The sequence below is a fragment of the Drosophila montana genome, unplaced genomic scaffold (genome assembly GCF_035044405.1).
Source record: "Drosophila montana isolate Dmon_TW-CO22-7 unplaced genomic scaffold, ASM3504440v1 contig_1853_1, whole genome shotgun sequence".
NCBI lineage: Eukaryota > Metazoa > Arthropoda > Insecta > Diptera > Drosophilidae > Drosophila > Drosophila montana.
The window spans coordinates 1,149,226-1,176,537 of NW_026996772.1; the positions used below are offsets into that span (position 1 = coordinate 1,149,226).

At 41.6% G+C, this 27,312-nt stretch overlaps 2 protein-coding genes across 3 annotated transcripts in view; both read left to right on the forward strand.

The window, feature by feature from the left end:
- Nucleotides 1-11,095, forward strand: part of kirre (kin of irre) — a 48,729-nt gene extending 37,634 nt beyond the window's left edge. For both annotated transcript variants that reach the window (XM_064700629.1, XM_064700630.1), the window contains exons 2-6: nt 6,761-7,836; nt 7,908-8,010; nt 8,075-8,202; nt 8,267-9,452; nt 10,324-11,095. In XM_064700629.1, coding sequence (XP_064556699.1) covers nt 6,790-7,836; nt 7,908-8,010; nt 8,075-8,202; nt 8,267-9,452; nt 10,324-10,817 — 2,958 coding nt within the window. In that variant the 5' untranslated portion in view covers nt 6,761-6,789 and the 3' untranslated portion in view covers nt 10,818-11,095. The remainder of the gene's footprint in view (nt 1-6,760; nt 7,837-7,907; nt 8,011-8,074; nt 8,203-8,266; nt 9,453-10,323) is intronic.
- A 3,063-nt stretch (nt 11,096-14,158) lies between these two features.
- N (Notch) overlaps nt 14,159-27,312 on the forward strand; it is a 51,318-nt gene continuing 38,164 nt past the window's right edge. The window contains exon 1 of the mRNA XM_064700591.1: nt 14,159-15,233. Within this exon, the coding sequence (XP_064556661.1) occupies nt 15,107-15,233 (127 nt within the window). The 5' untranslated portion in view covers nt 14,159-15,106. The remainder of the gene's footprint in view (nt 15,234-27,312) is intronic.

A 27,312-nucleotide genomic window follows, 5' to 3' on the forward strand; every position in this document is an offset into this window, starting at 1 on the left:
GTTAATAACAAACTTAACATTCGTTAGTGAGTGTATTATGAGTGCATTGTGAGTGTTTTGTGAATACTTGGCGTGTTGTTTTTAGCATTCTTTCGTTGTATTCAATTTTCAGTCTACCGTTGCTGTTGCCTTCTATTTATTATTTTTTTGTATGCATATGACGCTCGCCTAAACAACAGCGGGCCCCCTGCCGAACCGCCCCCCCCCCCCTCCCCTTGCTGCCACCTTCGTAGGGCAGGCTGGCTTTTGTGCTGTGCCGGCGAGCAATTAAATCGATAATAACGCGACCGCCCGGGCCTCAGTCTGAAGCGTAAGCCTGAAGCCCCGAGTCCCGAAGCACCCAAAGTCTACCTAATTGCGGATGACATGAAATTGTTTGCGCTATAACAATAAAGCAGACCGCGGTCGACTGCGACGCCAACGGCGACGCTGACGGCGACGCTGACTGCGACGGCTAACACACATGCACTAAGTGTGTAACAACAACAACAACAACAAGCTCAGCTTTTGGCCTTCGCTGACCCAAAGTGCGAGCTGACAAATATTTGCTGTAGATGGCGCTTAGGTGCAAGGTTTATGTTTGTGAATGCATTCGATAAGAATCATTTTAGGTGAGCTAATAACCATTGTGATCTAGCCAACACGATATCGGCCAACCATGGCCAACCCCACCCCACACCCCCCCCCCCCCCTCCCTCCTATCGCTCTTGACAAATAGCTTCCCGGCAGCGTTTAATGTATTTTCACTAATTATTTTTCAGCTAATTTGAGTTGAGTTAATTGAATTAGTTAGCCAAAAATTAATTATGCTTAGGCGTGTTTTACTCTGTAGATACCCTATAATTGTAGACTTTTAATTTTGAAGAAAGTTTTTCATATTTTTTCAACTTTTGATTGAGTTTTATTAATCAAATTTCGTCAAAACATTTCCATTAGGCGATTTTCAAGTAAAAGAGTAACTGACTGGCAAATACCCTGTATTGACTAATGATTGTTTGTGTGTGTTTAAAATGCCAGACATGTAGTTACCCTGTAGCCTAATTAAAAAAAAAGCTTAAAAAAGTCCATAAATACCCTGTACTATTATATTATAATCTATTTTATTTTTCAGCTCTCATCATTTCGTTTGCTTTTAATCTTAAGACTTTTTTGCGTGTCCAAAATGCACGACTGTTAGTTACCCTGTAGCAATGCGACTTTTGATGAAAAAAGTTGTAAGAGAAAAAGCACTATTCAGAGCTACCCTGTAATAATTGTCAACAATTTTGAGCTATTTTCACGTTATTTTTGTTTTTTGGCTTTTTACGTGCAATTAGTAAAATGTTGTTTGGTTTGTTTTTAATCGAGAATGTTTGCGACGTCAGCTTCCTTTGGCCGCTTTTCTCATTTCCCTTGGCACGCATGCCCCCTACCCCACCTCCCGCCCCTTCGACAACCATGCCCCTGGGCGCCCGGACTAGATGTGGTGAGGCAGCGGAAGAGCCGTCAGCGTTAGCTGCGTTTTCTTTTGTTTATTGTAATTGCAGACATTGTCAACATTGTTGTTGTTGTTGTTGTTGTTGTAGCTGAAAGGTAGCTAATGCTGTTGCCCCTGTTGCTGTTGTTGTTGTTGTAGTGGCAACGCACGTGCGGAAAATGCTGCCGCAAAGGCAAATGCGGCAACGGAAAAACTGAAACACATGGCACGAAAACGCTAATGACACACAAACAAACACACACTTGTACGTGTACGTGTGCGTGTGTGCGTGTGTGCGTGTGTGTGTGTGTGCGTGTGTGTGTGCGTGTGTGTGTGTGTGCTCTCTGCTGGGGGGCTCGGGTGCTTGTCATGTGTTTATTATCCTTTGGCAGCGGAAGTTTACAACAAAGTTGAAGGCAAAACCGCAGCACGTTGAGCGACAAAAGATGCTGCCACGCCCAGTTGCCGCCCATACACCTAAATACACAATGTGTAGATGTGTTGATGTTGTGCTTGTGTGTGCCAGCTCGTCGTTGCACTGAATAAACAATTAGAAAATCGCATAAACGCCCCATTAAATGTTCTTTTCACTCTTTTCCAAAAAAAAAACAACCGAAAGAAAAAACCCAAGAAATTCTAATCAAATTTACCAAGATGGTTTTGTTGTTGTTGTTGTTGTTGTTGCTGTTGTTGTTGTGGCCATAAATTAGCAGCGCCTGCCACATGACGCTGACAAGATGTTGGGCGTGTTGGGCTTTGGGGGCGGCTTCAGGGTTTGGGCGTGACCCAATAAATTCATCAGCCCGCTTCAGCGGCTGCGGCTCAAATCAGCAGCAGCAGCAGCAGCAGCAGAAGAAGAAGAAGAAATATAAACGCTTTACTGGGCGCTGCGGCTAAATATTTAAGGCGGCGGCATGCCCACTGCGGGCCAGGCACACGGCCTTTTAATTGAATATTAATAACAAAATCCTGCATATTATATAAGCAGAAGCGCCCCATGTAAAGGATCAGCAAAGCGCAGGTCCTTGACGGTTAATATATGCGCATGTCTCTGTGTGCGTGTGTGTGTGTGTGTGTGTGTGTGTGTGCGTGTGCGGGAGCTGCCATTGTATTTGTGCGCCGGCGAGTTAGCGAGGTCCTGCCACAGTGTCCTGGCATGTCAAACGTTAATATAATCAATGGTAACTCAACTCGATTCAACTCGATTCAACTCGATTCAACTTGATTCAATGCGATTCCATGCGATTCAATTCGCCTCAACTCACTTCGCATTGCAAATGCCACCAAATGTGCGGCACAAACTCAATTATCGGGCTGTCTCCTCCGGTGGCGCCTCAAATGGCCATCTGAGGATTAGATTAAACATGTTCGCTTACGTATCCATACGCAGCTATGGTATTTTAAAAGTCTTGAGCAATATTTGAAAGAATTAATTAGACTTTAACTTTATTACTATTTATGTATACATATATCATATTTCTGATCATTGTAAGACACGATCTCAGAGATAGCAACAGCCAGAGCCAGGAAAATTGGTGTGCTATCATTTTGTGTATATTTTAAGATATGCCAATTTCTTTTGGTTAATTCTATTATAATTTAGGTTTATATAGTCATTTCCATGCTAATCTATACGATCTCATATACTATAATAGCTAGAACCCTGAAAATTGGTATACTATCACATATTAGCAAGAGTTTTCTGGTTAATCTTAGATATGCTAATGCCTATTAGTAAATTCTATTATAATTCCGATTTTCTCTTTAGTCTCTTGCACACATCAGCTCATCCCTACGATCTCTGATTCTCTAATAGCTAGAGCCATAATCTTTGGTATGCTCTCAAATATTAGCAAAAGTTTACTGCCTATCCAAAAAATTCACAACTTGTTGCAAATTCTATTATAATTTAGGTATTCCTTGACCTATCCGTATGGCCATTCGCATGCTCATCTCTACGAGCTCAGTTCCTATCAAAGCTAGAGCCATAAAATGTTGTATTCTATGAAATGTCAGCTTTAGTTTCGTCTTTCACTTGTTTGATAAGTTTTGTATCTGTAGATAAAGATTACTTACGTACTGCTCGATCCAGTGGCAGGGCGACATGGGATCTTTGGGATTGGAATAAACAGATTGACTTCAAGTTAGAACATTTAGGCAGCTATGCTAGTTAATTCAGCTTAATCGTTCAAAATCTTCAGGTTTGCCAAAAGGAAATCTTCAAAAAACGGCTCTCGAAGAAAATGGTTCTATGTGAATACATGGAACCGAGTTCAGAAGGTATTATAAATTGATCGTCGGCCCCTCAGTCTCTCCGTCTCTCTGTTTCTATGCCAACTAGTCCCTCAGTTTTGTTGAATAATTAAATGTAAATTCCGTTGACTATGAAAAGTTGACTTAACGCAAGGATAATGCCATAAATGAAAGCTGTATCTGTTGACAGTCAACTTCCATATTATTATGGTCTAAAATGTAGGACAGCCATTAAAAGGCAATTCCAGATGAAGCGGCCAACACGCAACACGAGACACCAAATGGGAACAGTGAAAACTGGCATGGGAATGGAAATGGGAATGGGAATGGGAAAGGAAACCCATTGAGCCATTGAGGCCATGTAGTGGTTCAGTAAACTAGCCAAAAGACCCAAATAGTAGAGGGGGGGGGGGGGGGGTGAAAAAAAAAAACGCAAAAGTTATGTGTGTGTATAAAATCATGTCGAGTCATTTCCTGCTGGAGAACTTTCCACCGCACAGGACCTAAAGAGACCTAAAGACCAAAAAACCGAATAGAAAAATAGAAAAATAGAAAAAAAAAAAAACAAAACAAAACCAAACAAAACTAAAATAAATATGAATAAAAATAAAATGAAATAGTCCGCTCTAGGCATGGCATTTAATGCTCATAAAAATTGTATTATAATTTTAAATAATTTAGACGAGCATATTGCCAGGGGCGCAGACTGAGCGGAGGGGGTAGGGAGGGGGCCGTCCGCTGGCTAGCTATCAGACGACGGTCATGCAGGAGCCCCGACCCAGACCCGCTGCCAGGGCCGGCACGCACACACACACACACACACACTGGCCGGCACGCACACACACATGGCAAAAGTGCAAACGCCGTAAATCATGGCCCAGGTAAACACACAAAACGCAAAACGAAGGAAACGCAACAGAAAAGAGTAGCAAAAAAATAAAAAAAAAAAACAAAAAAAAAAAAAACAAAACGTGCGAAGCAACAACGAAAATGAAATAAAGGCAAGAGCCAAAACTGTGTAAAGTTTGTAGCTGGCAATTGTGTGGGTACGTTAAGCGTTTGCAAGGGGAGTGGGGAGGGGGGAGGGGGTGGGGAGGTAGATTGCCCTCTGTTCGCTGCTGCAGCGCGTTTTGCACGCGTTTCGGGCGCGACTCCTGCAGCAAAAGGCGCTAACTTGATGGAATCGTTAGCATTACCGTTAGACGAGACAGTTAACACCGCAGCAACATATGGTGTGTGTGTGTGAGAGAGAGTAAGAGAGAGAGAGAGCAAGAGAGAGAGAGGGAGAGAAGCACCAAATCAAGCCATGAAAAATGATGGCCATAGATAGCCAAGTTTGTAGCGCTCGCCACGTACGTACATAGTTTGTGCCGTCAGAGCCCACCCCAAAGGAGAAATCCCCCCGAGCATGCATTAGAAATGTACCGCAACACAAATAACCATATTATTACGTATAGATTACATACACATACATACATACATGCCTCTGTGTGTGTAAGTGATGAGTAACTATTTACCTAAGCTATAAATACCGTTGTTTACTTTGACCTTTGGCCAAGATACTATTATATAGAATTTGGATTTATGACTCAGTATTAAAATAAGTTAAGCAAAATGCGACTTAAGCCTCGAGAACCCCCCTTACCATAGACCTTATAGGCTATCGCATTCGGAAATATATAGAAAAAAAAGGGTATTAAATGTTCGCTCCTCGTTCTTCTTGTTATTTATTAGCATTAAAGTTATGTTGAGAGCATATGTATGTATATAAACATGTGCTTATAGTGCGTGCAAAATAAAAGAGCGAAAAAAAAAAACACAAATGCCAAGGTCAGACCACATAGCGCCACACACAGTCGAAATGAGTGCTGAGCTGATGAGGACTGAGAGTGCGAGTGTGTGTGAGTGTGCATGGGTGTGATGTAGATGCACACAAAATCGCTGCCTATATGCAAGAGCATTTGTGCAACAACAACAAGAAGAACAAGAACAGCAACAAGAACAACAAGAAAAAGCGCGCGAGCCCGAATATGTTTCAATTTCACAGCTGCAGCGAGGGCTACCATTTACAGTAACAGTTACATTTACGGGTTACAGTTATGGTAGCAGCCGACGCGCTGACTGCCTGCAGTTGATTGCTTGCCTGACACTCACACACACACACACACTAACACACACAATATCACGCACACTCATATGCGGAGCTAAGCCTTGTGCAGTGATTTTTTAGCCGTTTTTTTCTCTTATTTATTTTTTGTTGGTTTTGCCGCTGTCGCTTGTGTGTTTGCCGCTGCTTTTCACAAATTTCACGCATTTCTTTTTTCTTCAATTTGGTTAAACTTGACCCACAAAAGTTGTCGCCCGGCCGCAATTTGCCTAAAAATATGCAACGAGCTGTGCAACGGCAACGGCGGCAGCTGTTAATGAATATTCCATGTTCTGTGGCTTAAATTGGCCGACATTTTGCCAGAGCTGGCAGCGGTCGTGCTCAATTAAAAATGAACTGCAACTAATTGCATTTGCTGGTAGTTAATTAATTAATCAACTGTCAAATAAGGCGAGAAATAAAAGTGTGAAGAGAATTTGAAAGATAAAAATAAATTCAATTAAATGATCAGTGTGCACTGCTTGCAGTGAGCAATTCAAATGCACAGCTTTCACACTGCTTACGCTGCTGAATAACAGCAATGTGAGTGGTTGCGTGTATAGCCGTGTGTACTGCTTGTAAGTGCACTGCTTCGTATTTATGTGTGAATATAACAGTTAGCAGTGCCGCTGTAAGCCGATTGTTACAGTTCGCTGGTTTGTGCGTCGACTAAGCAAAGACACACACCTATAACCATTGTGAATAGTGTATTTAGAAGGTTTGAAACTAAATATATAATTATCAATGCATCTAAAACTGTATGACCTGAGCGATTTTTTGATTGACTGATTGATGATCTATGCAGCGCCCAAACCTTGAGAGCTAGAAAGCTGAAATTTTGAATTGAAAAAAATGTTGGAAACTCAAAAACTGATGAGGTTTTTATTTTTTCCCTCTTTTTGCAGCACGTCTGAAATCAGTTGCAACGTGTAGAATGAAGATGATGCGTGGCAGTCGTGTCAGTCGTGTCAGTCGCCGGTTGCTGTTGCCGCCACTGGCGACCGTGCTGCTGCTGCTGCTGCTGGTCGTGCTGCCCGGCGGCATTATGGCCAAGTCGAAGAACAAGAACAAATCCAATCAGAATACACACTACGGCGACTCCGGCGGCGGCGGCGGCAGCAGCAGCAGCAGCAGCGATGACAACGGCAACGGCAATGGCAACGGCAACAAGCTGAAGGGGCACGGCGATGGCGGCCAGCATTTTGCGATGGAGCCGCAGGATCAGACGGCCGTGGTTGGGTCGAGGGTGACGCTGCCATGTCGCGTCATGGGCAAGGTGGGCGCACTGCAATGGACCAAGGATGACTTCGGACTCGGCCAGCATCGCAATCTGAGCGGCTTCGAGCGCTACTCGATGGTCGGCAGCGACGAGGAGGGCGACTTTTCGCTGGACATATACCCGCTGATGCTGGACGACGATGCCAAGTATCAGTGCCAGGTGGGGCCGGGTCCCCAGGGCGAGCGCGGCATACGTTCACGTTTTGCCAATCTGACCGTGCTGGTGCCGCCGGAGGCGCCAAAAATCCAACAGGGCGACTATCTGGTCACCACAGAGGATCGCGAAATTGAGCTCGAATGCATCTCGGCTGGCGGCAAGCCGGCCGCCGAAATCACCTGGATCGACGGGCTGGGCAATGTCCTTACCGCCGAGAGCTTCTTCGAGCCGATGGCCGATTCGCGGCGCGTCAATACCAGATCGGTGCTGAAGCTGGCGCCCAAAAAGAAATATCACAATACGACGATCACGTGCCAGGCGCAGAACACGGCCGATCGCACCTATCGCTCCGCCAAGGTGCTGCTGGAGGTCAAGTATGCGCCCAAGGTGTCCGTTTCGGTTGTGGGCGGCGCCTTGGCCGGCGGCCGTATACCCGAGGGCGCCGAGGTCATACTCAGCTGCCAGGCGGACGCCAATCCGCCGGAGGTCAGCTATCGTTGGTTCATCAACGATGAGCTCATCACCGGCGACTTTACCACCAAAATGGTATGTCATCAAACATATTTGCCATGCCCCATTTTCTTTACGGCTCTAATCCGTCTGCTTATCCCGTCCAGATTATTCACAATGTGACACGCAAATATCACGATGCCATTGTCAAGTGCGAGGTGGTCAATGCCGTGGGCAAAAGCGAGGAGAGCGAAACCCTCGACATAAGCTGTAAGTACGGCCGGAAACGGAAACGGAACCGGAACCGAAAACTAAACATTGCTTCACTTTACAGTTGGACCCGTTTTCCGTCAACGTCCGGTCAGCAAGGAGGCGGATCTGGGCGCCACAGTCACCATGCGCTGCGAGGTGTCGGGCAATCCCACGCCCGAGATCGAATGGATCAACGAGAACTCGGATCAGGTAAGGATCAATTTATAGCCAAACTGTAGACAAGCTAACTAGAACCATGTCCACTCGCTCTCAGGTCGTTGGACGCGCACCGGAGCTGAAGCTGAAGGTGAGCAGCGAGACAGCCGGCCGCTACTTCTGCAAGGCGGTGGTGAACGGCTTCCCGGAGATTGGCGCCGAGGCGACCGTCTATGTGAAGCGTGCGCCGATCATCACCTCGCACAAGGTGCAGTTCGGCGCCGTTGGCAGCCGGGCCAAGATCGATTGTCTGGCCTTCAGCATACCCAAGGCGGAGCATATACTGTGGTCCTTTGAGGGCAAGCTGATCAACATGAGCAGCGCCGATCCCGACATCTATATATTCGAGGAGCATCATCTGCCGGAGGGCGTCCGCGCCGCGCTCATCATCACGGAGAGCCGCTCCACGCACTATGGCAAATACAATTGCACGATCATCAACTCGTACGGCGGGGATTCGTTGATCATCACATTGGTGCCGGAGCCGGGCAGCATACCCGTGCCGCTTGTCGTCATGGGCTCCATGTCGCTGGTGGCCATTGTCCTGATGGTCATGATGATTGTGATTGTCTACAGGAAGCGGCGCAGGCGCAAGAAGCCGATGCCCGCCGACGTTATACCGGAGGCATCGCGCGGCGGCGACAAGCTGAACGAGCTGAAGAGCGAGCTGCGCGCCAAGGCGTACGATGTGGAATATTCGGAGGCCGGCAGCGACGGCCTGGCCATCAATCTCACCCAGACATGTCCGATGCCGGATGTCCAGATGAAGGGCGCCACTCTCGGCGTACCGCTGGCCGGGCCCGTTAAGTTCGACGAGCGCTTCTCCGGCGACTACAGCGAGCGCTACAATCGCCAGTGCCACATCAAGAATCTCAAGAACCAGCCGGAGCAGGCCTACAAGGAGACCACCAGCAACGGCTATGCGCCCTACTTTGAGTACGCGCTCGACTACAGTCCGCCCGCTGACAGTGGCAAGGCCAAGGGCGCCGCCGGTGGCATAAACTCGGCCACGCTGCCACACTTTGCGGCCAATGCGACCGGCGCTGCCACCGGCGCTGCCACCGCCAAAGCCGGGGGCGTGCCCCTCAGCGGTGGGGCCAGTTTGCCGCGCAACCAGCGCCACGAGCTCCACCACAATCACCAACAGCATCACCAACAGCATCACCAACAGCATCAGCATCAGCATCAGCAGCAGCAGCAGCAGCTAAAACAGCCACAGACATCGCAGGCTAACGGTTTTCTGGGTAAGTTCATAAGAACTAGTTCGCAAGGGGTAGTTCAATGCTGGCTCTCCAGCAAACATTACAACTAGTACGCCTAATTGTCAATCCACTTCCATTTGAAGTTCCACTGATTCCAGTTCATGAACTAGCTCAACACAAAAGTGAACTAGCACAAGTTCATGAACTAATTCTAACTAGACACAAATTTTAAAGTTGATTTTATTTGTAATTCATTTGAACTCCACAAGAATCCAGAATCTGCTTCAGTTTTTGAATGAACTAGTTCATAGAACTAGAACTGCTCATGAATCAGTTCATAAATCGAGTATCTAATAACCTAAACGAAACAGACAATAAATAACTGTTTATTTAATTAATTTTAGTTTGAACAGCAAATGAACTAGTTCGTTTTAGCTAGACACAAATTTAAAAGTTGATTTTATTTGAAATTCATTTGAACTCCACAAGAATCCAGAATCTGTTTCAGTTTTTAAATGAACTAGTTCATAGAACTAGAGCTACTCATGAACCAGTTCATAAATCGAGTATCTAATAACCTACAAGAAACACACAACAAATATGTTGTTAGTTAATTAACTTTAGCTTGAACAGAAAATGAACTAGTTCATTTTAGCTAGAATTGTATTAAAAATTCATATAAACTCCACAGGAGTCTAGAATCTGCTTTAGTTGTTCACAGAACTAGCTCATGAAGCAGTTCATAAATCGAGTATCTAATAACTTGAAATAAATACAGAACATATATGTGGTTACTTAATTAATTTAAGCTTGAATAGCAAATGAACTACTTCTTTAAACGACTATCTAATAAATGTCTCTCTCTCTCTCTCTCTCTCTCTCTCTCTCTCTGTGTGTCTCTCTTCCCCTTTAGGCCAACCACTGCTGCAGAACGGCATCGACAGTCGCTTTAGCGCCATCTACGGCAATCCCTATTTGCGCACAAACTCATCCATATTGCCACCGCTGCCACCGCCGAGCACCGCCAATCCAGCGGCCACGCCCGCCCCACCGCCCTACCATGCCGCCCGGCATGCCAACAGCAATGGCGGCCTCAAGCACTTCGGGGCCGGCGGCTACGGTGCGGCCGCCAGCATCAGCGTTGCCGGAGCAGCGGGCAGCGCTGTCGGCGGCGGCGTCGGCGGCGGCGGCGGCGGGCCGGGCAGCGTCAGCGGCAGCAGCTCAAATTTGACGGCCAGCAGCAATACGCTGGCGGCCACGCCTCTCACACAGCCATCGCTATGCGGCCCGTTGGGCGTGGCCGGGATGGGGGCACAGCAGAGTGCACAGAGTCCCTCCGGCCAGTTCATATTGCCCACAAATGGCAAGGGCGTAACACAGAAGGGGCCGCTGGCCACGCATGTCTAAGCAGTACGCCGGAACCAGCCGGTAGGCAAGAGGAACCCAAAACGGAACCGGAACCGGAACCGAAATCGAAATCGAAGCAGCAGCAGCAGAAGCCGAAAATGGAACCGGAACCGGAACCGGAACCGGAAACGCAGCTAATTAACGAGTATAACGCATATTTATTCAATTTGTATTCGTATTCGTATTCGTATTCGTATTCGTATTCGTATTGTCTAGACTCTAGATACTAGGGAACTAAGCGAGATAGAGAGTGTGAGTGTGTGTTTTTTTTTTCTCGAAAAGAATTTCGATTATATATAAAAACCGTATTGTGATTTATAGCGTTAATTATTTTATGGAAACTCGACAAAATAAAAATGCAGCCCAGCCAAGGCAAATATATATATATATATACATATAGATATATATATATATATATGTATATCTATCTAGTGAAAATTTTAAGCCGTTTGTTATTCTATTCGAGCGCTGAAACTGATGAGAAACAAAATTATAACATTAAAAGGAAACGTATCGAAAAAAGAAACTTTAAAAGTTCATTTTAACAACAAAATAAACCAGAGAATTGCAAAACTTTTCACAAAAACAAAATACAAATAAAGAAATATTTCAAATGAATATAGCAAAAGAAAAAAAATATATATATAAAATATGATGCCTGTAGTTAGTTCCAAGTAAAACGCAACAGCAGCAACATTTTCTAAGCCAAAATCTATTCAATTTTAGACTTAAATACAACTGCTAAACGGACTAGAGCAAATGCTAGTATAGCTTCAAAGAAAACCTAAAAAACAGAATAGAAATAAAAAAACACCCGATCAAGCGGCTGCGCGTCCTTTTAACGAACTAGTTCATATGACAAAAAAAAAAAAACCAACGACAATTCGCTCCAATTAAAACTCTTTTTCCTTTCGAAACTTATTTAACAAAATTGATTGAGAAGTGCTTTTAAATGTTTTAATAACTTGTAGTGCCGCCCACATATCATTAAAAAAAAAAAAAAAAAAAAAACCAATATATATATACTATATATATATATATACACTATATGAGGCCAGCTTGATCGGATGGCACAGCGTCAATGTGAAAACTTCAATTTTTTTTGTCCTAGCAACTAAGGCAAACAACTTTAAATTATGTACTTAAATGTAAAGTAAAAACTTTGAAAAATGATTAAAAAAGTAACAAAAAAACAAAGTAATACTAATAAGTAAAACATATTTGAAATATATATGTATTATGTGTATGTGTATATTGCTCGTATATATGTAGCGCATATGTATGTGTGTATGTAAGCCAGCTGGTTCAACGCTTAACTTAATTAACTAACTAGTTGTAATGTACTTAAATTCATAAATACTCAAACACAAATCGATATACCATATATATCTATACACATATATATACATATATATATATTAATGAGAGTGTAGTACACTGCGAGAAATTTTTTTTGTCTGCATAGTAAAAATACATTTAAAAAATAAGCAAAAGAAATTAATTTAAGACATCAAAAGAATTTTAAAACGTAAACTAGTAAACGAAATTAAACAAAGCTTAGAACAATTTGTAAAACACATTTGAGAGATCTACCAAAAAAGCAAAGAAGAAGAAGATGAAGCAAATGTTGCAGAAGAAGATGATATGTTTATTATGAAAACTCGAAAACCAAATACAACTGAAAACTGATTGTAAAACCATAAAGCGATAGAAATTTTTTGAACGAAATGCTGCCTTATGATTCCTTGTGAAATTTGTTGGATTTTTAGACAAACCTATCTGTGTGTGTTTAAGCCAACAACTAATTATACATTTTTTTTTTTATTTATTTATTTCTTTTTAAATATAATATATATATACATACGTATGAGTATAGTGAATGAAAATCGCTTTAAACGTTTTCTTCTTAACGTATTTTTTAAAACTAGACGAAGTTGCTTTTTTCGATTTTGTTGTGCTATTTGCAGAGCTTTTATGTTAGTTCATAAGAAAGTCATAGAGAATAAAAAAATAAAAAATGAAAAAAAAAAACAAAAACAAAAGAAAACTTTTGGGTAAATGTCAAGCGATTCAATTAAATGTTCAATTAAATGCAAAAACAAAATACAAAGTAACGAAAGGAAATTACATAAAAAAAATAAAAATAAAAAAATTAAAAAAAAAAAAACAAAACGAAAAAATCCTATTAAGCCAAGTAAATATGATAATTATATATTATATGTGAAATGCATGTGCAAGAAAATGAAAGAAAACGGAAGAATGAAGAAAACCGAGTAAAGCGAATAGCAAAATGTTGAAAGAGCAGCAAAAGGCAAGAAGAACTAAGCAAAGTGTGAAATTTCGTGTAATATGGAAATTAATTCAATTAAAACTAAGTCAAAAAACTCAAATTAGTTGAAATAAAAATCGAAAATGAAACCAAAAATTCAACATTTCTCATATTTTCAATAAAAACAATTATTATACTCCACGAATTGGCCCTAATATGCATATAGATGGCATATAATTAATGATCTCAACAAATCTGCAGAGGAATAAAGACCCGTTGCTCATTTTTCCAATTTAAGCGCATTTTTTTAAATGCATAATTCCAAAATCCGTACAAACGATAAATGTTTTCACTTTAAAGGCAGGACGCGACGTGTTATCGACTTATCGATTGGCCGCCGTCAATCGGCAAAAGCAACCTGACTATGCGCGTAGTTTGCCAGAGCGCCTTCGTGGGGCAATAAAGAAAAACAAGTATTTAATTTTTGCAGCCATTTTGAAATTGGAAAGAAATAACGACACAGCCAACAACAAGAATGCAAGCAAGTCGTCAGTCCAGCAGCGACGCAGGCGCAGTAGCTGAGAGCGCGCACATTGATGAGAGCAATCGGCTCTCTCAAGGAGCACAACATTGTAGAGCTCAGCTCGCTCAGACAGCAATGCACCTTAACTATGATTATGCTCTGAGTTAAGTGTTTCCCTATAACATGATATCAAATGTGCTCATTTATTTAGTAAAATATGTAAAAAAAAGTTGAAATAAATCTGAACACAACATGCATAAATATTTGTGACATATGCTGCAGGCGAAACATAAAAATTGCCTCTATTCGTAACATCAACTTTTGATAACTGGCATATGCGAGTGTCCAAGCCACTCTATCAGTCTGAATTCGCTCGCTCTCTTTATTTCGCTTGGTGGGCATTCGCCTTGCCATGATCACGGCTCACTGTGGTATGTTTCAAAGAGAGAGCGCGCGCGTGAGAGCAAGAGAGAGCCGGCTGGTTGTCGTTGTCTTTTTCGGGGGTTCAGACAAGCGACGCTCGTGAGCGCGGCTCAAAGTGTTGCGAGTCGTGAAACGAAACGGATATCGAGGCGGACAGTTTGCAGCAATTGAAAATTGCAATTGCATGGGATTTCAATTAAATGCTATTTTATTTTTTTTGAGTGCCTCCTCTCAACTGTGTATTTGTGCGTGTCTGTAGTAGTGTAAAGGCGACGTAAATTTAACTCGCACCGCAGGCAAAAGAAACGAAACGAAAACAACAACAACAACAACTAGAGGCAACAACAATATGGCGTTTAATACCGCCGCATGCAAAAATTGCAGCATGCGAATGCGGCATATAAAATAAAAATCGCTTTCGGGATCGGTATCGTCGGTCACGTTATCGAAATATTCAATATTCTTTTTTTGTTGTTTTTTTCCACTTGGTGGTCTGTGTCTGTGTCCGTGTCAGTGCAAACAAATAAATCAAGCTAAAGGAAAATAAGCGCAAAAAAGCACAGAAACCACAACGCGACTCCCCTACGCCTGTTTGTGTATGTGTGTGTGTGTTTCGCCGTGTACGTGTATTAACCCGTGTACGTGTGTGTGTGTGTATGTGAGAAAGGAAGCAAACCGTTTTGCCATCGCCGTCTTTGTCTTTCGTCTCTTTGAATATCATCGCCTGAGTTGAATTCAAAGTTTGTTGCGGTTGCGCGTGGAAATGTCGCCGTTGTCAGCGTCGACGTCGGCGTCGCTGCATACAACAAACGGCAACGCGCGGCACTTAATTGTTCTACTCGCCTGGCTGCAAAATACATAATAATAAAAGAAGAGAAGAAGAAGAAGAAAAAAACAACCAGCCGCAGAAACAAAAATTTAATTAAAAAAACCAAAAGTCAAAGTGAGACAACAACAAACTCCACACAAAATTACTGCACATACATCAGCAACAGCAACAACAACAACTACAACGACAAGCGAGCAAAAAAAAAAACTCAAAAGCATAAAACGCAAATCTTAAACTGGATTACAATGCAGTTGCAGCGCAGCAGACGTCGCTGTCGCGCACACAGAATTTGGATTAACGAAATGCTAGCGGGCGTCGCGCTGCTGCTGCCGCTGCTGGCGCTAGCTAATTTCAGCAGCGCCCAGGCGACGGGTAAGTGTGAAAAAAACAATGAATAAAATACAAAAAAAAAACTTTATTTTTGCATGCATATTGATTGAGTCTGCATTTTCGTGTTCTGTTCGTTTCCCTTTCTATTTGCCTCTCTGTGTTCCTTTTTGCCTTGCTGTACGCTGCTCGCTCCTGCCTGCCTGCCTGCCAGCCAGCCAGCCAGTTCGGACAGGTGGTCGCTCTCTGGCACTACGCTCTCCCGCTCTCTTTTTTCAGCGCACTCTCCCGCTCAGATTTTTGTGCGCACACACACTGCCTGCGCACCTTTAACTTCTTATATGCTACGGCACAGCCGCAGCCTTTCGTTTCGTTATATTCCATTTTTTTTTTACCATACATACACATGTAGTTTGTATGCCAGTTGACACTGTTATACAAGCGTTCGTATGTTTCTTCTGTCAACTTCCTGTAGCTTGTCGTGGACTCCCCGTCCCCAATCATAATTAGGCTCACTTGTCAAACTTTTGTGTACTACTATTTACACAGCACATAAACACACACACGCACACAAAGGCAGCAGAAGACGCAGCGCATGGCTCTTGTGTAGCGTATCCAGACTTCATGCAAGCCAAAAGAAAACCCAATATTTGCATATAAGCCGTCGCTGCTGGGGCTCGGCTCTTGTCTAATCATTGTGTCAACACACTCGTCTCCGTTTTAGGTCCCTTATGCTTGCTGGAGTGTGTGTGTGCGTGTGTACTTAGGCGTAGGTGTAGTTGTACCTCTGGTACTCTCATTGCCTTTACACATTTCAACTTTCCGGGAATTTAAAAAAAGAACGCGTTTTTTTTTTTTAGTTGGAACCCCTTAGACTGCATCGGAAATAATTAGCTTTTTTATTAGTATTTACTTTTGGCCATGTCTTATGAATACCGAACATGCGTCCAACTGATCTGGCCAGAGCTGACATTGTACACAAGATATGTTCGAATTCGAATGCTGAATTTCATCCCAAACAAATAGATAAAATGACCTTTGTTCATTGATAGAAACTCCATTTAAAATGTTTACAAACGGTCAATAAAAGCAAAGATTGAGAAGAGAACTTGTGAAAAATGTGGTATTTAATTCAAATATCGGGCATTAAGAATGTCTACTTTAAAATATACGATAATAATTCAAAATTATGAATTATGGAGTGTACAAAAATATATTCGATTTTTTAGAGTAAGCGCTTATATTATTATTATAACATTTTCCACTTATACTATGCGACTATCCAATTTCTGAAATTTACAATTAATGGCCAAAAAAAGTAAATAAAATGTTTATAATATTCGAGCACTGCAATTATGTAAAAATTAATGCAAATATATAGAAAATTCTAGCATTAAAACTTATACGTTTTATACGATCAGCAATAGATTTTTTGCAAGATTTCCAGATACAAATTTATTGAAGATCGATTTAACTGAATATAGATTGAAAATTTCTTATATCAATTCGTATGCAAACTAAATATAATAATATATTAAGGCAATATTTATCTAATTTTTTAATCAATATCATATACAGTTATTATGTTAACTTAAGCAAACGAACATCAAAATATATGGAAATATATTTATCAAAATATATTTTTTATTTAATTATATATATTTATCAAATCATATCGAAATATTTGCATCGAAATATATTTTGAAAAAGTTCCCAAACTCCCTAAATATATACAGGATATGTGAGTACAGTATAAGTTCTCTCTCTCTCTCATCTAACGCTATTTATGTTATGGAATATTCAAATATTTATATACATACATATCTATCTATGTATATATATATATATATAGATATATAGACTAGCTTAAATGCCTGCCTGCTGTGGATAATTAAGGACAGATCTAACGGCCTGCGTGTGCGTGACTTGCAATAATTTCGAAAGAGCAAAGTCAAGAAATTGTATTTTAGGGTGCGCTCAGGATAAGCGCAGAAACAGAGAGGTAGAGAGAGAGAGAGACAGACAGAGGAGTGAAGTGAAGTGGAGTAGAGAATACAGCACAGCGAAGGCAGACAGGAAATACTCATGCAGCATGGGGCATAGACACAGAGCTGGCTAAAAGTGCAGGCACAGCGAGAATGCGCGACATTGAAACAACAACCAAAGGCAACAAAGAAATGAAGAGAGAATCTCGATAACTTGTTTCCAGTCTAGGTAGAGAGTGGTTAGCCATGCATATATATTGCTCTCTCTCTCCTTTGCTCCTCTCTTGCTCGCACTCGCTTTGGCCTTATCCGTAATTTGATCTGTGCGCAAACAGTAAAAAGGACGCGCCTGTGCAATATGCTTAGGGGTTGCACTCCCGTCGCGTCTCCCTCTGGCGAGGCGAGTCTCCCTTCCTTTGCCCTGGCTGACAGCAGCTGTCGTTTTTTCGTTCCTTTTGCGTTTGCTACGGTGGTTGCTGCCGCTGCCGCTGCTGCTGCTGCGCTGCTGCTACTGCATATAAAAACCGTTACAACACCGCACGGGGCTCCACATGCGGCGGGGGTTGGGGGAGCTGTTCGGAGCCTGTCAGCTGCAATCGCAGCTCTGCTCAGTTGACTGATCCCCTCTCCAGAAAATAAAAAGAAGGCGTGGCTCAATGCCAGGGCGTAAATTACGGTAATGCATGAAAATGTTAGAGATGCTGTTTTTTTTTGTGCTTAAATGTCAATATATCCATGCATATACACATGCATACATATATATATATATATATATATACACACACACACAATATCTGAAATGAATGGGAAAGTTGAGCTGTAACTTTTTTAAGCCAACCTCTTTTTATTTATTTTTTTTTTTGCCTCCAGCAAGCGCCGCTAATTTGTCGCTGGCATTTAATGGGCCTTAATGGAGAGCGCAGCCGATATGAAAAATGTACAAGTATTTGCATATGTCATAGTTTGAAGGGTAGAGGGGCGGGGGGTACGGCATATGCATGCTATAAAGAGGAAACGAGTCTAGGAAGCTTACTTGCAAAAAAAAAAACCTAAAAAAAGAGCAAATGAGTTGGGAACTTCAGCCCAATGCAGTTTTTGCTCGTTTTTATTAACAGAGCTGTCAACTGTTTTGTCTGTTGGGCATAACTGAAAAACGCTTTACAACACTCTAAATAGCATTTATGTATGTATATCATAATCTATGCGACAGTTTTGTATGAGACCTTGTACATAGTGCTATGTAAACAATATTTCTGAAGCTAAATTGGTTTAAAGCTAATCGGTTGAAAAATAAAATGGTTTAATGAATCGGTTTTTTAATATTTGAATAATTATTACAAGGTATATATAGTACTTATAAGGTATCCACCATTGTGGTAGGAATTATCAAAAACCCAACGCTGAGCGCAAATTTTGAAAATTTTGTTAACATCTATAATCGACATTTTCAATGTACTCAATATTCGAAATCTATAAACTTAACTATTAAGCTTTTTCTTAGTTTTCTTTTTTTTAACGCTTGAATTTTCAAAAACCCTTTCAAAGGGTATAACGTTTCTTCTATCTCCTATGTTTAGATGATATGATAGGAAATTTGGACATGAAAGTTACAGTAAAAATAAAATTAAGGGTTTTAAATTTCATTGTAATATAAGGAGTCTAGACATAAGATAGAATGGGAAATTAGGATATGAAAGTTCCAGTTTAAGCTAAACAGGTATTTGAGTTCTTAGGAAAAAGAAGGATATGGATTTGAACTAGCAAAAAGGGCATCCAAGTATATATATATATATCTTTTTTCTATAAACATAATTATTAATATGAAATAGGTCTGGGCATAAGAAAGAAGCATTAATTAATATACTTGAGTAAAGACTGTAAAATGCAAGTACTATAATTATTACCATACCTGTATAGAACTATATCATATACATATTATAAAAATCTGAATTTGACCCAAATACATAAAACTTGATGTAAAAGTGCTGAGGCCTTCAGGATTCTTTCAATAAGTCGACACGAAATAAACTGTCTTCCGGCGATAAACCACAGACAGGCACAATGTCAATTTGTGTGAAAGTCTTGACGTCTTTTTGGCATTACCCGAAAGCGAGGGCCAAGCGGACATATCGCATGATCGCTTATATAGAAGAACGAGCACTTATCGGCCATTTGCTGTCACATTTATTAATTAATCGATGCCGCCTTTTGGCCAACTTTCTCAGCACTTGAGCGATTGGTAACTTAAGACTTCATTAAAATAAACTTTTAAAAAAAATTTCTGATGCGTTAAATCTGAAACAAATACGCTTTCAAGGGGAAGAAGAACAAGCGGCAGCAGAAAGCAGATACGAGTAACCCAAAAAAAAAACTTTAATAAAGTGCAGCAGTTGGTCGGAGTCGAAAAGCTTAGCTGGCCGAATATTAAATACCCTAAAGACGTTTAGGATATCTGAGGAAACAATCCCGATGTTAACACAAGCTTCAATCGATTGTCTGCTTAATAACTATATCATATTATGACTTGGCCTTCAATACAGCTTAGCCATAAAAAAAAAATATACCCTTTATAATCGAAATCTTGCCTTCAAGGGATTAGCCCTTGCCCTCGGCAAGGGTATTTTTAGTGTAAAGCAGAAAACAAACCCGTTTAAAGGCCCGCTTACATATTGATTATAATGCTCTGTTACTTGATACCACCTTCAGAGAGATGATCATCATCAAGATGTTGTTGTTGTTGTTGTCGCTGTTGAGGTTGCGGAGCAGTTCCGTTTAGCGAACGATCCTGTTTTTCGATTCGCACACACACACACACACACACCCACAGACATCATGGCCAACGAAAAGACAGATTGAGAGAATCAGCGATGCAGAGAGTAAGAGACTGCCAATGTTTTTAATACCCTGTACACTAAATGAAAATGGGTGTATGGGTAGGTGCAACTTTTTTCGATATGTCAATGCAGCTGTGTAGGAAGTTATTCGATTTCTTACGTATTGCCGATATGTCTAGATGAATCTTCCCTCAATTTGCATAAACTAGACACAACTTTTTTGAAAATATTAAGTTATTTTTTGAATTATTAAATTATAACGTAAAGTTCTTAGATCTAGAAGTCTGCTTTCCTATAACAAGTTTTGTAAACAGAGTAATTGTTTAGTAAAATCTTTCTTAAAATTTAATATTATTGTTTAATAAAAAGAGGGAATACAATAGGTGAAAAAGAACCAATATAATACTTTTTTTTATATTTTTGTTAATCTTTAAATTAAAACGTTCATCTCTAGGATCCTAATCTCTGTTTTCCTTTAACCAGTTTTGTAAATAGGGAGAAAAATACAGATGCCGCTCGAAATTAGAACTTCCATCAATTTGAAGTGAGTAGATATATTAAAAAAAAAAAAATGTTTTCGACGTCTTGAGCCCAAAATTGGTTGTTTTCTGTTTCTAGAAACTTTTGTATGTAGAATTTTATAAAAGCCCTATAAAAATATTTGCCCAGAAACCATCAAATGTAAAATATAATTTGTTTATATTTATATTTATATCAAACATAATTTGTTTACATTTAACTAGACATTGGAATTAGTCGCAACTTAGAGTCAAGTTTATCTAAATCGGAAGCATTCTAATTAGCGAGTTACCACTGTACTTCGCAGTTGGAAGTTTTCGACTTCAACGTTTAGACGTGCTTTTTTATGACTATTTGGTTTTTCGTGTGGTTTTTTTGAACCTGGGCAGGTAGAATTAAGCGGCGCTCCGGAAATCACAGAGAGACTGTGAAATAATGTCGCTGCTGCTGACGGATGCTTTCCCATCGGCTATGGTCCTAAAGCTGAAGACTCGATTGGACATATTGGACATTGCATAAACATGACTCTTTCTGTCATTGTTCCCATCATCAACAAAAGCAGCAGCAGCAGCAGCATCAAAGTTGAAGCCAAAGTTAAAGTTGCCTTGGCCATAGAAGAGTTGGCCCGAACAACTTTCCAAGGCGGCTGCCGCTGCTGGGAAAATGCCGCAAATGGTTGAACAAAACTGTTTGGCATCAGTTGATCATCAGTTTGATCAGTTGGCTGCATGTTGCTTGCCCAGCTCAATTTGGCTTAAACTAATTATGAAAGCAGGCAGTCCGTCCAGGCTGGCCGCCAGTTGGGCTTAAAGCGTAATTAAATCTCTGAAAAACATCAACGATTAGGCCAAAGCAGTTGCAGTCTGTTTATTGACTTTTAATGATGGCCAGGCGAATTAGTGCGCACACACACACACACACACACACGGACACCAGCTGCCCCTGCTATACCCTGTAAACCCCGGCTAGACCACAGTTTGCCTCACTTTAAGTTAACTCTTTGCCTCAATCGAGTCTTGGCCAACGACTTGCGTCTTCTACTTCTTGCCTGACTGCTGCTGGTTTAATGAGTTTTCTTTATGGCCAGGGCGCAGCACACACACACACACACAGCGAGAGACTCTCTCACACATACACACACACATTTATGCTGCTTGATACGCACTGACCGAACAAGTTTTTTCATTTTAGTTGTTTCTTCCTCGTCTTTGGGTCTGCTTTTCTGCTTTACTGTTTTCTCCTTTCTGCTTTGTGTGTCTTATTCTTATAACCACTTCATGGCCTGGGCCCGGCTTGGGTCCAAAAAGGCTGACAACCTCGAGCCAGCGAGAACAAATGAACGGGCCAAACTCAGCCGTCTCAGCCGTCTGTGCTCTTGCCTCTTTGCCACTTTGCCTCTCGGCTCGACTCAATTTTTATAGATATTACCCAAAGTGTCTTGTCTTGAGTCTTAAGTCTTGTGTCTTGTGTCTTGGCCAGGGCCAGGCCCAAGCCCAGGCGTTTGCGTTGCACGCGATGTTCGAGCGAGACGAACAGCATACATACATACATTATGGGGCGGCTATCTCTTTTCTGCATAGCTCTAGCCTCAGCTCATTCAGAGCTGGACATGGAAATTCTTTCTAACAACAAAATGTGGCAAAGGCGAAAAAGTCAGCGAGGCAGCTATGCGTGCGTGCGTGTGTGTGTGTGTGTGTGTGTGTGTGTACAATGACAATCATCATTATATACACTTGAACAACTGATCGAAATGCAGCGCATATTGCCTAGAAAGAACTCTTCTTCTTAATGCCCCTCAGCCATGTCTTCCACTTGGTGTCGTCTCTCAGGCTGAAACTGAAATCGACGCGTCTCGACTCGACTCTTGCTTGGGTGTCAGAATCTGTCCATCTCTGCTGCTTTCCTGCTGGCATTCCATAAGTAGATCAGCCCAAGATCAGCAACGCATTCTCAAAAGGCAAACGCATAGATAAAGTGCTTAGACCATGCTCGGAGCATATCAAATGCAGTTGATGTCTTTGAATATGTCTAGAGTTCAAGCTTGTACGAAAGAAAGATCAAGGGGCACACTGAGCAACAATTTGACTGAGCTCAACAAATAGCTTAAATATAACTTGGGAAAATAGAATATGATGCAAATGAAAGCAGTTCAATAAATATGATAAAGAGTCAGCTTGAAAAACAGTTGAGGCATATTTCAGAGAACATGTGCCGGAAGGAGTTGTCCAATAATAAGATATTCAAATATAAATTGATCGATCAGAAAGGAAGAAAAGCATCAAATAGATCACATAACTTAAAACTAACAGAAAATGACGAGCATGCGGATTACATTGGATAAAAGTTGTGCTGAGAGTTCAAATACAAATAAAATATACCTATCAGAAATACCTGCCATCGAACGCGATCTCCGTCTAACAAAGCTCGCAGATCAGATAAACTTCTAACGGTCAGAGACCGACGCCATCAGAGAGAGAGAGGCGCCCCCAACGGTTACACCCCGGCGACCTATCTACGAGGCGAATCATAACCTGACAGTATTACGTTTTATGTCCTCCTTGCCCTTCATTGCAAATATTCCATCTTGGTAGAGATCATCACTCAGATATACCTAGATTGATAAAATCTAGTTTTATATATTTTACGCGCCTTGTTGATCTTAAGAGCCAGTTGAACTCTGATAAATAGTTATGAAAATATTATTATATGGCTAAGAAATTCGTTGACCGGAAATAAAACTTTGAAAGATATATGTGTATTGATTACGAATACTTGAATAATAATAATACTTGCGAACAGCAATTGCGGAAGAAGTAAAAAATATCTTTAAAAATATCTGTAAAAATCTATATCTATATAGCCAGTTATCTGTTTACGTTTACTCATGACGATCACTTGACCGCATAGAAAAATATCGTGCTGTAGCATTTCATTTAAGCAGCTTGAAACTAATTAATGCATACGCTAACGATCATTAAATGCTCTCTCGACGACCGAAGGCGATCATTAGAGTATCTTTTGAATTCATTTGGTTAACTGCCCGCCCGAGCGAGATATCAAAATGCATTCAAATGGCAGCTGCTCAACGAGGCACTCAACACACAAGTTTATGGAGTCGAATTCTAGTTTATAGCTGCACGAATTTACATATACATATATGTAAGTATATATGTGTCTGTGTGTGTGCATTTATAGGTGTGTGTATTTGCATATTGAGGCCCTTTGCTCACTTAGCGAGCTGCTGGCTAACTCTCTCTCTCTCTCCCCCCCTCGCCTCTCCCTCGCCCTGCTGCGGCTTACAACAAGTGGCGCCACCGTTTTACCAACTTTTTACTTTGTATCTGGCTTAAACAATTAGCAAAGGCGACAAACATACATTTAATTTTTGGATAAAGCACATGAAACCGAAAAGCCAAAGACCCTAAATCCGTGTATGTCTATACAAAAACAACTTAGAAGTGCTCGCATAAAAGATACCCTGTATTCACAATACAGGATATCACAAATTAAGTAAACCCTTGTCAGTCTTTATAGGCTACCTGTATGAAAAGCTTCAGCTCTAAGATTCAATATACTACGACTAATGCTTCAGAAACCCAGTTTTGCAATCGACATTTATCGATTTTGTGCGGACTCACGTCTTCTCCTAAGATGGCAGTCTGTTGCATAGACAAGCTCAACTTGATGATACCCCTTTTTAAACATTTTGTACGGGGTATTAAAAAAAAAAAGAAAAACAAACTTAACTAAACATTCACACGATGTTGCTTTCTTGTTGTTGTTGTTTTTGTTGTCTGCCGGAAGTGTTAAATGCTTCACTTTATTTAAAGTACACACAGCGACAATGACAGAGCGGGCGAGGGAGAGAGGGAGAGCGTGCGAGCGATAGAGACAGAGCATGGCATAATATCGCTCATATGCCACATTATTAATATGGATTTTAAACTTCAACCCTTTTAATACAGCTGTGTGTGGTTCTGAGTGTGTATATGGGTTGTGTGTGTGTTATGTATGTGTGTGTGTGTTATGTGTGTGTGTGCGCCTGCGCAGCCATTTACGACTCCGTTGGCTTTGGCGCGCATTTGGACGAGCTGATGAGGGTGTCTTCTGTTGTGCTCATGCGCTCTCTTTCTCTCTCTGTCTCCCGCTCCCTCCCTCTCTCTATTTACCTCTCTCTCTCTCTCTGTCTCATTCTAGTTTTGTTCCCACGTTGCCCGGCTATCACATAGTCATCACCTTCTCCCTGCCCCTCTCTCATTTGTGCAACTCGCTGCCCTTTGGCAGGGGTTGCTGCCACTTCTGCCGCTGCCGCTGCTGCTGCTGCTGCTTTCTCTTGGGGGTTGGGGGTGTCAATGTCTCTGCTGCAGCGCAAAGTGTCGCATATGGTTTCAAGTGCACTTCAATTACCAATCGAGGCGAAAAGCAAAACCCAAATTCTCGCACAGCTTACCAACAACTTTGCAGCTGGCACATTTGGCTCATTTGCCTCATTGTTGTTGTTGTTGTTGTTGTTGTTGTTGTTGTTGTTGTTGTTGTTGTTGTTGTTATCATGCGCTCAATTACGTAGCATTCGGTGAGGGTGCGTAGGGTAGGTCTGGCACTCGAACGCACACACACACACGCAGATCAATGCCACATGATTTCTGATCGAAGTAAGTTGCATTAACCCCCGAGTTTATGTGATGCGCAAACGTGCAAAGCCTTAGAAATAATTCTTGGACATTAATACGCAATATTTCATTAATTAAATATAATTACAAATATATTCAAATAGTACACATTTTTGTGTGTAGTTATAGAGCTTGGAAATATTTTATTTGTATTTCAACTTCAAAGTTGTGTTTGCTTTGTTCGCTTTATCTTGCACATTTCATTTATTGCTCAAATATCTAATTCTAATCATTATGCAGCAAAATATTTACAAAAAACCCTAAAGAATAAGAAGAAGCAGGCAGACCACAAAAACCACAACATCCTCCCAATTCCAAACCCAAACCGAACGTCGCTCCAGCGATGATCCAATTACTAGTATTCCGAGTACTCCGCCAACTGACAGATAGTAACCCACCCGGACGAATGATTACCGACTTCAAGTGAACGGGGAGGGGGAGGGAGGGTTTAGTTGCATTTGGAACGTCTTGGGCGGCTTTGTTATCTCTCTCGCGAGTGGCTTGACTGTGGCCTATTAATCTATCAGAGCTGAAGACGTTGCGACGCGTCGGGTAAATTATAGAAATGGAGGCGACAGACGTAGACCGCAAGAATTCCATGCTCTTGTACACTGCGACAAGTAGCCTTTAAAAAGAAGACTACGAAATGCCGCAGATGAAATACCCTAACATATATGGCATATATGTGTGTACGATGAATTTGTTATCGTTGCGATAGAAGTAGTTTCTATGGCAGATATTGTAATCCGATCTTGGTTAGATTAGAAGATTTTAGGTTTGAATGAAAAAACAATTTCCTCCTTTCGACAGATCGCACAATGCTGCAGCTTCTTCTGATTGAATATATGTATGCATATTTAAATTATTGCAGCAGCCAGCTTGAATACCCTGACAAAATTGAAATACCCATCGGTTAGGGTATTTAGGAAATCTGTATAGAAAACGAACCGAACCGAACCGAACTGAACCGTCGCGTCGTAACGTTTACTCGTGTGCTGTTGATGGGGCTCGTTCGGTTCGGTTCCCACACTCGGTGTTCAGTTGTTTGGGTCTTGTTTTTTTTTTCTTTTACGACTTTTCTATGCTGCGCTTCGTCTGCAGAGAGACTGAGCAAGAGAGAGAGAGAGAGAGTGAGTGTGAGTGTGAGAGAGAGAGGGGGGAGACCACTTGGAGCTACTTTTTCATTAACACTTTACAATCTTTCCGCATTTTGCTGCCACCGCAGTCACCGCTAGACCCCACACACCCCCCTCTACAGCACTCCACCTCCTCTAACCCCCCCTCCCTCCTTATTACAACGTTCACGTTGTTGGACGCCTCTGCAAGCCGAGTGGCTTTCGTGTTGTTGTTCGTCTTTCGTTTTCTATTTGCTATTACACATTATTTATGGGGCGACTATTTATTTTTATTTAGCTTTTCATTGTTGTGGCTGCCACCTCCACGCTTTGGCAGCCGCCCCATCGGCCCCCTACCCCCGTCCAACTCAGCGCCCCCGCAACAATTTGTCAGCACTTGTGAGCAACACAGATGCCGCCGCAGCCGAAGCCGCCGCCTGTGAATTGTTTGAAGAGCTTATTGGCGTCGCCTCAGACTTATCAGAATCCAGAAAGAGGGGTAGAGACAAAGAGGGGGGGGGGGGTGGGGTCAGAAGCTGCAACATTTGCGTCGCAATTTTCCATCTGAAGTTTTATCAGCATGCCAATTGCAAAGCAGACAATCCGAGCTGATCCTCAGCTAAAGTTTACAGCCGATAGCTGGGTTAAAGCGTCTCTCAAATAAGGCCGATCGCAGCTAAATTGCAAACTGCAGCGATTAATAATATGCATTTTAAATATAAAAAACTTTAACTTAAAACTCAGCTATGAAGATCGCCAACTAATGCCAACTTTGTAGAGCTGCTTGGGCTATCGGCTGCTTAAAATTCTAATATTATATATAGCTTATATAATTATCCTTTATTTTTATTTTTGGGTGATCTATACACAAGTACTCTACATTTTTCATCTTATTTTTTGTGCGATCTTTGGCTAGAAGAATTCTTAAGTTACATATATAAAACGATCATAGGCAAGAATTCTTAGATGATTCCCTGGATGATCTATGTACATATGTATAT